Raw genomic sequence first — 15,615 nt, forward strand, 5'->3', positions numbered from 1 at the left:
CTTTCCCCACGACGTGTCTCAACTTACCCCGCCCATGGGGTAAGATGAGCAACGTGCAAGATGATTTTTGACGTAGCCTTTCAGTACAAAAATAAGCGGTATGAAACATTTCTGGCCACCGTTACATGCGCAAATGACCACTCTGTCCGTCCAACCCGTAGACGCAGAAAAATGACCAGTAAGTTAGCCTGTAGCTTACGAAAAACAAAAAGCGGCTCAGCTTACCTCATTCTCCCCTACGTAACACAATTGAGGGCATTTTTAGGCCATCACAGTATTTGTCAATAATTGTTGTTTGGGGGACTGGGGAGGGTGGTTACTGGCTCATAAACTGCCCCCCCCCCCCAAAAAAAAAGAAAACGAAACAGATCATCCGCGAAAAGAACTATTGAGCTCGAACCAAGGTGACGAATCGATTTATAGGTATGCAGGATATGACTAACGATGCCACTTTTTGACTTCTTGTGTCAAATAAATTCCATCGTCTGGATAGCACCTCAACATTCTATTTGACATTTTGCAACAAACGTATACTGTTTGGCGCGACAAGCCTCATAAATGTTCTGAAACTAAAACCGTTTCTTTGCAATTAACTTGGACCACGTCATCCCAGCTTATGCACGACAAAAATAAAATAATGCTTCAGGAATCAGGATCACTGGCCTGAATTCCAATGCTTAAAGTTTACTCAAAACCGGTGTGGCTGAGGCACTCTTCGCTACATCTCGTGACGGCCACCATTGTGTTGCATTTTTTCGGTAAGCTATAAGGAATCATAAGGAAAGGATTGGTGAGTGGGTTGAAAACAGCCCTCACCCCTCCCCCTCCTTCTGGAAACATAAGTAACCGAAAGATCTGGCGATGGTTTATCCAAGATTACTTTACTACTCAGGTTGGTTCACTAGGGAAATAAAGGCGCCGTAGCTACGTCACGGACTTGGTAGCAATCTGGTAGCAATTTTTGCAGACATCAGTGGCGCGCGTGTTGTTTGATCGTCACCAATCCTATTTTGCTGCACTATTTTGTTATTTCACTGCAATGTATTGTACATTACATTTAATAATTAAAATAGAGAAATATTCGTAACCCAGCAAGTCAGTTTTTCTTTGAGGCAACACTCTGACAGCATTGAGCCTTCAGAATGTGTCATTTTATAGACTTTCTCATATTACCTACTCTTGTGGAAAACTTTCTTAGTCATGAAAAATGTATGCATATATGCATAATTAGAACTTCATTTTTTAAGTTTTATAGAAATAAAATTTCACATTACATCATCATAAGGCTACCTGCATATTTCGTTCAACCAATGAAATATTTATTCAGCAGAAGGCAGGTACTTCTGAGTAGGTACTGATATTTCTTATCTACACCAATATTTCAGGAAAATGACAGAGACTGAGAAGCTATTTAAAAGTTCAGCATATGAAAGGGATGTTATGGCTTGTGCACATTGAAAAACATCAGATAATGCTTTTGAACCATCTCATTCACCAGCACACATCGATCCGGCTCCTGGCTTCTGTTAAGGAAACATTCCAAAATAATGCATTATTTTATTTCATTGACCACCTTGCAAAAGGCAAACAGCAACACATCACCACCAAAAATAGAAAAAAGTCAACAGGTAGGTACCAGCTGATCTAGCCCGAAGTCATGTTGTGCCATGTGCCTTTGAAAAACTTTAGCAGTCAGAGTTGAATAAACGCCCCAAACTTAGCCATTCATGCATGAAACATGTGCAAATTCTGGTTAAGCATTTTAATAAAAATGAAACTAACAGCTGTATTAGATATACCTACAACTATAAAAAGACAAAAATAACAGCAGAGCTTACTCTACAAGGCATAACCATGAATTTTAAACTGACATCCAAATTCGCACCTCCAAAGTTTAACCCACTTACCAGGCACCAGCCACCTGCACATTTCTATGTGCTACGCAGTGTGCAGTGTGCACAGTCACTACACACAATTATGAGAATTAAAATAGCTTTGAACAATCAAGCAAGTCAGGACCTGGTATGCAGATTCACAAGTTCTCTCAACATCTTCAACTACCAACAATCAAGAGCACTTTGTGATCTCCAGTGACTCCGCAGATCCACTTCTGTTTTCCATTTTCAGTTTTCATTTGAAATATGAGTTCCATCTCGGAGACACATGTTGCATCATTATGTTTAAACAATTATTATTTGTTTATTTGTTTATTTCACAACATCGCCAACAGGCGGTACCCATTGAGAGGCGAAGTCAAAAACATACGAATACATCGAAAGAAAGAATAGATAAGTGTCTACTAGCTTTGCATGCTACATGCCTACACAATAAAAGCATATAGTAAAAATAAATATGGTGAAAATATACCTGCTATAAAAATATACCTAATGTAAATATGACTAATCAATAAAAGTATACACTAAGAACAAGACGCACTGTGATAAAAGTATACAGCATGTAGTATGATGGATAAAACACTATGTCAATGGCATCGCTCTCACATACTTCCTAACATGACCTTTGAACATACAAAGGCTCATGTCAAAAACATCGGCTTTAGGAACATCGCGCAGGAAGCTGTTCATCATCTCAGGAAGCCGGTTAAAGATTCCCGTCTTCACAGCGTTCACACGGGCATACGGAGTCTCAAAGAGCGAAAGTCGGCGTGTGGTGCGTCCGGGTACATGAAGTGAAAAACAGCTGAGGAGGTATGGCGTATCCACCTGACCGCGACAAACATTTCGTAAAACAAATTTATTGCAATGCCTTAACAGCAAATAACCTCTGGAGGACACCATATATGCGTCCTATAACTTTCATCTCGGACAGGTATGGTCATTGGCGTCCAAAACAAGGTCAGAACCAAACAGCTTTTTCACTCTCGCGCATAGAGGAAAGAGGGTTGGATGAACCCTCTTTTTCAGATGACTCAGACTTCAATTGAAATTTCAGTAACCTTTTCAGTAATCAGTAATCTTTTCCGGTTCAAAAATTGTCAAATATTGAGTCTGGGAACGAGGAATGGGTCTGGGCCAAAATTAAAACACACAAATTCACACTCATAGTCAGTAGTATTTATCTCCCACCTAACCTTCCCAGCGACCGACTACAAACCTTCTTAGACAATTTTTCTGAAACTATATGTAAGGCACAAACACATACACCGACGGCAATAATTTCATTGGGAGACTTTAACGCGGGAAACATTTATCTTGACCACCCTATCGCACAGCACAGTGGAACGACTCCATTTGACCAAAAACTTAACCCTATTCCTGGCGGGGGGGGGCCTCAGGAGCCCCCCCCCTGAGGTTTTTTGGTTCTATCTCCCAAACGCGTTGAGCTAGGAAGCTCAAATTTTCTGACTTTTCCTAAAAGGCTTCTACGCAACATGTCTGAAAATTTTGAGTTGATCTGACCTCAGGTCAGGTCACCAGAGGCGGTTTGGTGACGCTACCTCAGAAAAGTTTGCAATCACGCCAGAGCTAGAGTTTTTGACCGATCAATTTCTTCTCTTCAGGGTTTAGTTAGGGTACCAGTATGTGCAATTTGTATATCTCGGAATTTTGATATCGGTGACCTAAGGTCAGGTCAATTTCGCGACCTCCCCATTATAAGTCAATGGGGGAAAAATCAACTCCCTGTTTTTACCACTAAAACGGGTCGGAATGGCCCCATATACCATACATGACTTCATATACGATCAACCTTCACTACCTTGAGGTCTGTTTTGCTGTTGGGCAGCTGTGAGGTCATGTGACGTCATCAAAGGTCACCAAAGGTTTTTGGCCAATAACTCCGTACAGGAACAAGATACAGACTCGTGGATGGTCTCATTGTGTTCAGCTCGTCAAGACGCATCGAATGATATACATGATGACCTCGAGGTCACGTGACCTGAGGTCAACCTTTGACCTTGACCTTTCGAGGTCAACATATATATCATTCGATGCGGATTGACGAGAGGATCACGATGATGCCCTTAGTTTGTTCCTATCTTGACTAATTCGAAAGTTATTCGAGAAAAACTCTCTCCATATCTAGTGCCGCCATTTTGACTTTTTCGACCCCTGTGACGTCATCTTTGACCTGACCTGAAAATGACCTTAGTAAAAATTGTAGATCTTGGCCGTGCGTATCCGATGCCGTTTACCGCTTGTCGCTATCTTGCTTCGTTCTCGAGATCTCAGGGGGGGGGGGCCGAATCGGCCCCCCCCGCCAGTTTCTTGTCCCGGCGGAGCCCGCCAGGAATAGGGTTAAAGACACTGCGCAGACGTTAAACCTTAATCAAATTATTCAACAGGCTACCCGAATCACGACAAACGTAAACAACCTTAGAGACCTTATATTTACTAACAACAGTGAAATAATTCAACAAAGCGGAATACTTTCATCATTTGCAAACCTAGATCATTTTCCAACATTTGTAACACTTGACTTCGCACGACCGACATTAGACAACGACGATTCTGTTGTAACTATTTGGGACTACCAAAACATGGACATACCACTTTTAACTAGGACACTGACTGACACTGACTGGGAAAGCATCATGAACAAGGACATAAATACCGCAACATCAGAATTTATTACTTCTTTACACAACGCGGCGGCAGCAGCAATTCCCAAAATTAAACTGAAACGCAAGAAAAATGACAAATACTGGATAACATCAGAGCTGAAAAGAACCATACGTAAAAGGGATAGACTGTTTAAACTAGCAAAGGAAACGCAAACTGAAAGTAACTGGACGAGATGGAGGTGTCAACGTAACTTAGTCACAGCAATAAACAGACGGTTAAAAAACGAGTACATGCAAAGAGAGGTGCAAAAGTTATTGAATGATAAACAAAACTTACACAAATATCATAAAACACTTGCCTCAATAACAGGGAGAAAACAAAATAACACAATTCCACCACTTCTCGGACGTGACGGCACAATACTAAACGACGAACAAGACAAGGCGACACTACTAAACGAACATTTTGCTCTACAATCCACACTTGACATACCAGACACACGACTTCCACCGACAACCACCGCAGACATGACTCCGATACCAGCCCTCGACAACATTACGACTGACGAACATGAAGTACTTCAAATACTTAACTCTCTAGACACCAACAAATCTACCGGACCAGACGGCCTACCCGTAAAGTTCCTAAAACTAACAGCACCCCTAATTGCAAAACCACTGTCTCAACTATTTAACAAATCATTATCAATAGGCATTTATCCAGACGAGCTAAAAAAGGCGAACATCAAACCAATTTTCAAAAATAAAGGGTCCCCTTCTGATCCAACTTGCTACCGGCCCATAAGCATATTATCGGCCATTTCTAAAATTTTCGAAAAAATTGTATACAGGCAAATTTACGGACACATTACAGAACATGACCTTTTGACAGATAAACAAAGTGGCTACCGCAAAAAAACATGGCACCGAACTTCAACTTCATTACTTAACACACAACCTATATAAAGCTTTAGATACCGGACAAGACTTCACGGCAATATACCTAGACATCTCGAAATATTTTTGACAAGATCTGGCATAAAGGATTACTATATAAATGCGAAAATGAATTCGGAATTTCAGGAACACTTCTCCACTGGCTAAAATCTTACCTTAGTAACAGATTACAACGAGTACAAATTCGAAATTCCTTTTCTCAACAACGCACAATTAACGCAGGATGCCCCCAGGGATCGGTACTTGGACCTCTTCTAGCACTAATTTATCTAAACGATCTATCAAAACGCACATACAACGACATTTTATTATTCGCAGACGACAACTCTTTATATGCCCCCCACTCATCAGACACACTACAAAACACCCAAACGACCTTACAAAGAGACTTAGACGAAATTTACAAATACGGACAAGACTGGGCCATTTCATTCAATTCAGCAAAAACTAGTCAACAAACATTCTCACTTAAAAAGTCACACCGACAGCCGACACTTCACTTTGCTGACACTCCTATACCGAAAGATGAGACTCATAAACACCTTGGACTGACGTTTTCTCACGATCTCCGATTCCACGAACATGTAAACGAAATTATAAGCAAAATAAACAAAAATACCAGCCCATTATATTCAATTGCAAAATATCTTCCTCGACATATCCTAGAACAAATTTACAAAACGTACATTTTACCTCTTTTTGACTATTGTGACACTGTGTACGACGGACATATCACTTTAACCCGCGCCCCAGTGGCGGTCTCAGCCAACTTCGCCCTAGTGAGGGGGGGCATATGTTACCACCCACCTCTAACTCAAAAACTAAGAGGGCTAGAAAGACGCGGTAAAAAGCAGTCGATAGCTCTCAATGCGTACGTTTGAAAGTATTTCGGTCATTTTTCACCTTAGAGCAATATTGGGGTCAACAGAGGTCATCAAAGGTCAAAATTTGCCCATTGTCATTAAATTTTTCAGAAAACATGCCGCTATCTCAGGAACTATGGTAGCTAGAATAACGCAGGGAAGAGCAATCGATAGCTTTTGAACTCTTCTTTTGAAAAGGTCATTATCAATATTGACCTCAGGTCAACGGTTTGGCCTCCAGAGGGCAAAAAGTCCAAAAATAGCTCTTTTTACGAAGTGTTTTTCGACAATAACTTTCGACTACAAAAAGCCACGACATTTCTATTGCCAGAATCGTGTTTCTCTCGCCGAGACGCGTCGAATGAACTATAATTTGACCTTGAAAGGTCAAGTTGAAAATTTGACCTCAGGTCAAGGTCATGACCTTACCGGAAAAGGTCATGTTGCATATCAGTCGATGCGTCTCAACAAGGCAAACACAATGAGACCATCCCCAGCGTTCTATCTCTTTCCAATCGCGAGTTATTGGCAAAAAACTGTTTGTAGTCTTAAGTGACCTCGGATGACCTGTCTAGAGGCTATCAGCAAAAATGACACCTTGGTCATCACGAGTGGACTAAATCATTGTGATTCTGAAATATTTGGACTGTTCCGATGCGTACACACGGATCTAGAGGCATTTTCATTTTTCTCCATTGACTTGTAATGGAAAGGTTTCGCCACTGACCTGACCTTAGGTCACGGATATAAAAAATCCGAGATATACAAATTGTAGGGGCCCATAACAGCATGCAATCCACCAAGTTTGAAATCTTTCTGACAAACACTGCAGGCTGGACATGATTGCAAACTTTTTTTTAGGCTTGGTCAGTTAACTTGACCTGGTGACCTGACCTGACATAACCTGGGGTCAAAAATTTCACACACTGTCCAAAATTGATGTACAAAAAGCTACCCCAAGCGGCGCGGCGCTACGCGCCGCGGTTTTTTATTCACACGCAAAAAACGCGACAGGGTGGTAACATATGCCCCCCCCCCCCACTGGGGCGAGGGTTAAGAGACATTTCTAGACTGGAGACGTTACAAAACAGAATAGCGAGACTGACGACTGGGACCCTGTTTAGAACACCATCTGACAAACTACGCACCGAACTAGGATGGGACAAATTGACAACCAGAAGACAAACACATCGATTGACACTCTATCACAAATTAAGTAGACCTGATAACCACAATATTCCAAATTATATCTCAACTATCATCCCACGTACACGACAATATGACATAAACATGACACTTCGAAACGCTAGACACCACACTTTAGCTCAAACCCGGACAACAACACATCAACGCTCCTTCTTTACTCTCACAGGAAAACAATGGAATACACTGCCAGAGACCACAAAGCAATTGCCCCTCTCAGACTTCAACAAGTGGATCAAAAAACATTATTCGGCATCCAAACCACCCACATATTATTCACACGGTAGCAAAAATCTAAACATTCTTCACACCAGACTAAGGACTAACATGACACAGTTAAATTCTCATTTATACAAAATTCAGAAAACTGACTCTCCAGCTTGTTTGTGCGGTTTCCCTCAAGAAAGCACAGCACACTTTATCTTCTCATGCCCATTATACACACGGCAAAGAGACGAAATGAACCAAAATATATCCCGAAGCCTACAATCCAACTTTACACTTCAACCTAAAACCATCCAACTGGAAATCCTCCTGCACGGCTCAGGCCTCGACGGTGTCGGCGGTCGGGCGGTGGCACGCCACTTCCAAAAATTTATACAAGATACTCACAGATTCTCATGCGCTTTCTAACTTCATCCAGGGACCTGGCCGGGCGCGGCCTCCTGGCGGGGCGTGCGGGGGCGGTGGCTGCGGGCGGTGGCCGGCGACGGGGCGGCGGTCGGGCGAACTTCTGACTGAGCATATGTTCGAAGTATGAGAGATGATGAATGTGTTCAGGCGTGTACGTATATATGTATGTATGTGTATGTAAGTACGTATGTGTATGTATGTAAGTATGCATGTATGTGTGTCTGCGCTAGTATTATACCTACATATTTCCGGTGCACTGCACATCACGAGAGTTGGCACCGAGACTTAAAGGGACAGTATCATCGAAAAAAAAAAATCCATGCATGGAGCTGATTTTTTTTACTAGCATTTCTTATTTTTCTGAATCAGAAAAACATAGTTTGAGGACCGAACTCGGTGAAAAATATTGCAACCACATTTCATTTTCATGATTCATTTTCATGAGCGAACCACCACTATACAAGCATGGCCGCCAGTTTGGAAGCATGCAAAATTACTACAGAACTGGCGCAGATAATACATTATTGACGCTACGCTTACGCGGTCGTTCTTCTGATTGAGTTGTCCTTAGGGAGAGGTAGCCTTAGGTATTGCCTATAAAAATATACGTGACAATTGGAGGGAGTGACAATTGGACGTGACAATTGACAGTGGGAGAAAATATCACGTGACAATCACGTGATAAATGTCATACATTGGAGGGAGATTGTGATTCAAGCTGGAGGAATTCCTTTGTTGAGCCGCTAGAATCCGAAGGAAACAGCGGAAATTGCTTACGACTATTTAATGAATTTAACGGTGATGAATAAGTGCGAAAAACGTTTTGACTTTATAAAATTTGATGAAATGACCAGGGTAAAAGTTTTATTACTGGCGGTCAATTCAAAACGGCGCAAACATTTAAACAGTGAAGATAGTGAAGCACGATTCAAAGTGTGGTACACCTTTCGTACTTTGAGCGGCGATAGCGGGATAACGGTGTGGAGCTTCGAGGATCGGTCTTCAGTTCCCGGACCAGAAAGGTGGGGCCTATGCAATGTCAAATTTCATCAAAATGGTGATACTGTCCCTTTAAGCCTTTGGCTTTTGTGCCTCCTCTTATTTTACTATATATTATGCGTTTAATTTGTATTACCAATAAACAGTTGGATGGATAACCCGTGATGTCACTAGGCACTAGGCAGCTTTACCACGCCATTTATAAGCTCCCCTCCCGAAATCACTATTCGAAACCATTATCGTGACGTAAAATAAATACATTTATAGAAAGAACACCTTCCTAATTTTTTGCATATCTCTTAACAATGAGCCAACTATATTTTTAAAGAAATAAAAATAAAAAAATTGGTCCTTAAGTCCAAAAAATACAAATGAAAGAAAACTTGATATGTCATATTAAAAATAACGTATTTTTCAAAATATCAAAAATACACATTAATCTCTGTTTCATTGCAAGTTCAATGCTATAAAGCATTTGGCCTTTGAATAATCCGCCTTAGAGTTTCAGCCCGCAAAACTTAGCGCTGCAAAGCAAGATCCAAAAAATGTTATGCACCATAACTAAAAAAAAGTACTTAACCGATAAGTCTGAAATTGTTACAGGTGGATTCAGAGCCCCTGATTACCCCTGAGACTAATTCTCGTCAAATTCCGAGAGATGAGGGTGTCAAATTGGAAAAAAAGTGGTACGATCTATCGTGGAATGCCCCAGATGGTTGAGCAATGAAACACCCTATATAATTATTTTCTTTCTCGACAATATGGATCGACTAATATGCAAGATGACCTTTCCCGGTTAGGTGATGACCTTCCTCTTAGGTCAAATTCTCAAAATGCCCTTTTGATGTCAAATTCAAGCTCATTTGACTCGTCTGTCTAAAAAAAAAAAATGGAACACCATGCCGGTTAAACTAATCTGGTGCAGGTCTGAGCCAAAAGGTATTACAGATAAACGTCCTCCGCGAAAACGTATACTCGAGGGCAGCGCTTTTCGAGGAGCGCTGTGGCCCGAAGGTTTGGACTTTGAATTGTGAAAAACGCCCGCCCGCCGCAAAACGCAAACACCGCAAAACGCACGCCCGAAACGCCAACGCAAAGGTCGCAAAAAAATAAACAAACGCCCGCCCGCCGCAAACCGCAAATAAAAAAAAACGCAAAAACGCCGCAAAACAAATAAAACCGCCCGCATCGCACGCCCGCTAACCGCCAAACGAAAACGCCTAAAAATCGCCCGCCCGCCGCCAAAAGCAAACAACGCAAAAAAAGCGGCCACCAACCGCAAACAAAATTAACACCGCAAACGACGCAAAAAAGAAAACCCCCGCATCAACCGCCCGCCCGCCCGCCGCAAAAGACAAACACCACAAAAAAACACAAAACGCCCGCCCGCCGCAAAACGTAAACACCGCAAAACGTGCAAAACGCACGCCCGAAACGACAACGCAAACGGCGAAAAAAATCGCCCGACCGCCGCAAACTACACAAAAAAAAACGCCGAAACGCCGAAAAAAACCGCCAGCATCGCACCGACGCTAACTGCTAACCGAAAACGACTAAAAGTCGCCCGCCAGCCGCCAAACGCAAACACCGCAACTAGCGCCCGGCCGCAGCAAGATAATAATTTATCAACGACTGGCATACCGTTAGGTTGGTCATTTTCGCAAATCAAAAATATATCTGCCAAAATCTCCTAGATGAAAGCGCCCGAGTAAAAAACGGATGGCACGTGCGTGTTCCTCGCCCCCAACTTCCTTCAGGTCAATCATCATTTGGGTCACCTAACGCATTGACGACCGGCTGGGTGGAATGAACATTGCGCCTAGAAACGTAAGTAAATTGTCAAAAAGAATCCCCAGAATGGTGGATCCCAAAAGTTTGAAACTGCCACTTTGACCCACTGGACGACACCTTAAACAGTTGCCGACGGGATGACACCCATTGTTTGGTCACCCACGCCATAGTATGCATCATGGGTGCGCCGAAATGACCAAAAGTCCCAATTTCCGGTGTGCAGGGTCATTTTCAACGGCACGTGGCACGTGGTTCTGGACTTTTCCGGCCACTTTGCGACATACCCATGGGTAGTGTACCTCATGGTGGTTGATCCGCATGGAAGAAAATGGGGGGTCGTTTGGATCGTTTTCGAGCAATCTGCCGTGGAACGCATTTTTTTCATTTTGCCCATTGGCTTAACACGGGAATTTTCAAAGTCACGTGGCACGTGCACCAGATGGTCCGCGGAGGGGAGACCCATACCAGAACGTAAATCACCTGGCCCACTAGAAATCCTGAAAAAAATAAGATTTTTTGGAACAGCCGTTTTCAAGAGCATCAAGTTGTACTGATCTCAGGCAGCTTTTGCCAAATTGTCAGGGAACTCAGATTTGTTTTTCAATAGAGTTTTCAAGAGCATCAAGTTGTACTGATCTCAGGCAGCTTTTGCCAAATTGTCAGGGAACTCAGATTTGTTTTTCAATAGAAAAACACAATTCTAAAGAATAGTGTTTTAACTATTGACAACAAACCTGCGGTGATTTTGAGGCTAAAACGTTTACCTTAGGTCAAATCTGACATCATCAATAAGAGAGAGAGCATAAAAAGAGCTATCGAATATGCCATTTGCTGCAGCGCTGTAGCTTAATCTTTTTCTGAATCCTGGCTTTTGCGCCGCTTTGTCGAAAAAATGTCAACAAGATCGGCGAAATTTGATTTTCGGTTGTCTCTGGCGACCTGACCTTGGACCAGTTCGACCTAACCTTAAAAATGATCCAGGTAGTTTTATAATAGTTTTTGACGCTCTTTCGAACGCCGCCTACTGCGTGTCCGACGTGGCCCACAAGCTGAGTTAGACGTGGGTGTTCAAACACCCCCCAGCAGGTTCAATAAAAAAAAAACGCTTACGCTGGGGGCGGCACCGCACTGTTAGGCGCTGGCGGCATCGCAATAATGGGCGGCACTGCGCTGAGGGGCGCCACTTGCATTGAGGGTGGCATTGTACGGTGAAGGGGCATGTATCACGGTTGGAGGTCTGAGTCACGTGGCACTACAACTTCTCTTTAGCACTTAAGTTCTTGTTTGCACGCATATAAATTTGTATACACTCAGCCACGCTCAAGCGCTCTCGCTGGACTGTCCTCTGTTCCCACAGGCCATTTGTTTCCCCCGCTCCCCTCTTCCCCTCCATAGCGTCAGTTCGTCAAAACCGTCAAAACAACACCTGCGTCACCCGTCTCTCTCTCTGTGTCTCTCTCTCTCTCTCTCTCTCTCTCTCTCTCTCTCTCTCTCTCTCTCTCTCTCTCTCTCTTCTCTCTCTCTCTCTCTCTCTCTCTCTCTCTCTCTCTCTACCTACTCCTTCCCTCTCTCTCCCTCCCTTTCATCCCGAGCCGCCGCGCGCCGCGTCGTCCCCTAGCTGATAAGATGCCTTATCAGTATCCTCTCCGCTTTTATCTCTTCCACCTGTCCCGAGCCGCCACGCTAAGTCAGGGTGTCTGCGTTGTTCCCTTGCCGCTTATAAGACACCCTATCACTGAGTAGGACATAGGTTTTACCACATTTATACGCAAAAACAATCTTTGGTGGGTTTCAGCCTAGCAGGAAAGACTACAACATATTACAGGTACCTCGCCACCTCGCTTATCTATATTATCCTTGATTCTAGCAGACAACAGCCCGCGGTCCCATACAAATTCAAATATGACCCCAAATAATTGCAGGTTCTCATTTTATTATACCTATATAGTAATCACGCAGTATTTTTTGGTCTGATTGCATTCTTTGTGACGAAATTTATGAGGAAATATTGCAGGAAATAATTCCTGTTTCATTTACTAAAGCTCTTAATCGTTTAGACGAAAAACGCATCCTAGCAGAACAACGAAGGGGAGGGGTAGAGGGACGGAACCTTTATGATAACCAATAAAGACGGAATCGTTTTATTCATTGAGTTCTTTTTTCCTTCCGTCCCTCCGTCCTTTTTCTTTATAAGAATGACTTCCCGCTCTTTCGCTCTTTCGAATGCCACTTACCGCGTGTCGCTACGTGGCCCAGGAGCCAAGTTAGACGGAAGACCCTAGGAAGAAAAGTGTGTGGATGCCAGGGCTGCAAAAGGTTGCAAATTTTCACTGGTTCCCCTAATAGATAGTGTCTTAGTGCATGCGATACAGCATTATTTCAGTTTTTCCTCGTAATACTTTTTGGCTGGCTTGGTTAATTCAGTGAACGTAATTTTCGGCGGCAGAAAAAAATATAAAAAGTTAACCCAATTATAAGACATTTTGAACTTATTTGGTCTACTTGCGTTTTATGACGGAATCGTCTAAAAATCTAAATTTCACTTTTCATGCAAAATGGATGCTCAAAATATTCAAAAAAAAATTCGTTCCGCAAAATATTCAAAGAGCGTATAATCGGCTGTGATTATCCCCCTTATGAAGTGCTACGGAACGCTGTCTTTAACCCGCGCCCCACTGGGGTCTGCGTATAACACGCCCTACTGGGGGGGGGGGGGGCTCTCCATAGCCCCCCTCCTAACTCCGAAACTACTGGGCCGATCGTCAAAATTCAAACGGCGTCTGATAGCCCCGGAAAAACTGTCGAGCGAAACCTAGTTTCATTGACCTCGAGGTCACCGATGACGTCACAGGTCAGGTCAAAGTAAAAATTATTAGCATTTCGGCTTGTTCACATTTTGGGCTCTGGCCGCCGTCTTACAAGTCAGATCAGGCTCATTTTTGTTTTACACACTCGTGAACAGATGCTCTAGATTCTTTGAGGGTACCAAACTTGTACTTTGATTTTCAGGTCAGGGTCAGGTCATCACAGGTCACGGAAATATTATATCATGCGTCGGTCACGTGACACATGTTTTATGGTCCATTTAGGCCATAGATTTCTAATTTGATGTCGTCTGTGTCATTCGAGGTCATTTTGAGTCCAATTTAGCTTAGGTCAGGTCACTTTCAGGTAAAAAAGATCAAATTTTGAAGTTTAAATTTTCAACAAAAAAGGTGTCTATTGGATGCAGTTTGAGCTCAGGAACACGATGGTGCTATTTATGTTGGTGTACGATGTCAATTACGTACTGAAAAATTGATTTGAAAAATTAATAATTGTGAATTTTTTTGCAATAATGCGTATAACTTGGCCATTTTTGAAGATATTTAGCTAAAACTTGCTAGAGATAGTCATAAGCATGCGTTCTGTCACATATATTCCGGTTTTTTTTCGAAAAGTCGAAAACGTTTTGAAAATATAAAAATATAAATTTTGAATATTATTTTACAAAATTTTCGAAATTTTCAAAATTTTGAAAATCCGGGATATCAGTTTGATAGCGCAGTCAATTCTGAGTGCTTTCATGCAAAGAAATTGGATCTAGCTCAAAAACTGAGCTCTTGGGAGCGATTGCCGTGGTTCAATGTTTTGCGTCGAAATCGGCCGAACATGACGTCGCTCTGACGTCATTTCCGGCCGACCTATGGTAGCTACGAAGTTCAAATTTTGACACAAGGTGTCAAATTGATGCAGCCGAAGATACTGAAAGTTTGGCGTCGATACGTCAAGTGGTTTGGAAGTTTTTGCAGAAAAACGGGAGGGGGGGGCTATGAATAGCCCCCCCCCCCCCAGTGGGCCGCGGGTTAACGATACATTTACTGTCGACTAATATGTATTGTTTTCCAATTTTCGGAAAAAAGTGTCATTGAGGTTTTGCGAGGCTAGACCGGCCGGATCGCTCGCACCGCCCGCGGGCCGGACCGAGCGGTCCCGCTGACCCTACCTGACCTGAGCCCGGCGAGATATGGGACAGGCAGACGGGTTCGGCTCAGCGGAGGCAGTGCCCACTGGTGGTGGGGGCTTTTTATAGACCTACTGCGCATGACATCATATTATAGCCGAATACCGTGTCTACCGCTCCGAGTCCATCACCCACATCGTCCTGCTTCCATAGCACGGCACGTTAGAGATTTTCGATGCCGATGTGTTTCCTCTTGGGCGTACGAACCTGTGTCCCAATCCCGGGGCGAGGTTTTGACCTTTGGTAGAGAGCGGGAAAACTAGCGGGGTGGATTGAGTCGGCCCGCCATCATTAATATTTGATATGCTGTGCGGAGGGGTGACCGGTGACGCTGGCCTCTGACCTTGCCAGGGAGATCCACCGCGAGCTGCCGACGCGCCGGGTCGGCTCTGGTCGGATCGTGTCTCGCGACGAGGGGCGCTGTCGACCGGCGGCCGGCGGCCGCTGGGAGCGCCTCGACGTCCGGCTGGACAAGGCGGAACAGCGGTAAGTAGCGCTTCAAAATGTGCTCTCACCTGGGCCCTGGCGGCCAAATTAGTTCTCAAGTTGATTTTTCGACTGTTTTAAGTTTAACCCTCGCCGGCACAGGCCATTTTGAGTCCTTCGACGGCACAAGGGGGGGGGGGGGGGGTTGGTACGACCCC

The 15,615-nt window shown here is 43.5% G+C and overlaps 1 protein-coding gene across 1 annotated transcript in view; it reads left to right on the forward strand.

Moving 5' to 3' along the window:
• Positions 1 to 15,615, forward strand: part of LOC122392460 (eukaryotic translation initiation factor 4E transporter-like) — a 309,584-nt gene that overhangs the window by 53,691 nt on the left and 240,278 nt on the right. Inside the window, exon 5 of the mRNA XM_043387322.1 lies at positions 15,323 to 15,457. Within this exon, the coding sequence (XP_043243257.1) occupies positions 15,323 to 15,457 (135 nt within the window). The remainder of the gene's footprint in view (positions 1 to 15,322; positions 15,458 to 15,615) is intronic.

Source organism: Amphibalanus amphitrite, unplaced genomic scaffold (genome assembly GCF_019059575.1).
Source record: "Amphibalanus amphitrite isolate SeventyFive unplaced genomic scaffold, NRLGWU_Aamphi_draft 000023F_arrow, whole genome shotgun sequence".
NCBI classification, from domain to species: domain Eukaryota; kingdom Metazoa; phylum Arthropoda; class Thecostraca; order Balanomorpha; family Balanidae; genus Amphibalanus; species Amphibalanus amphitrite.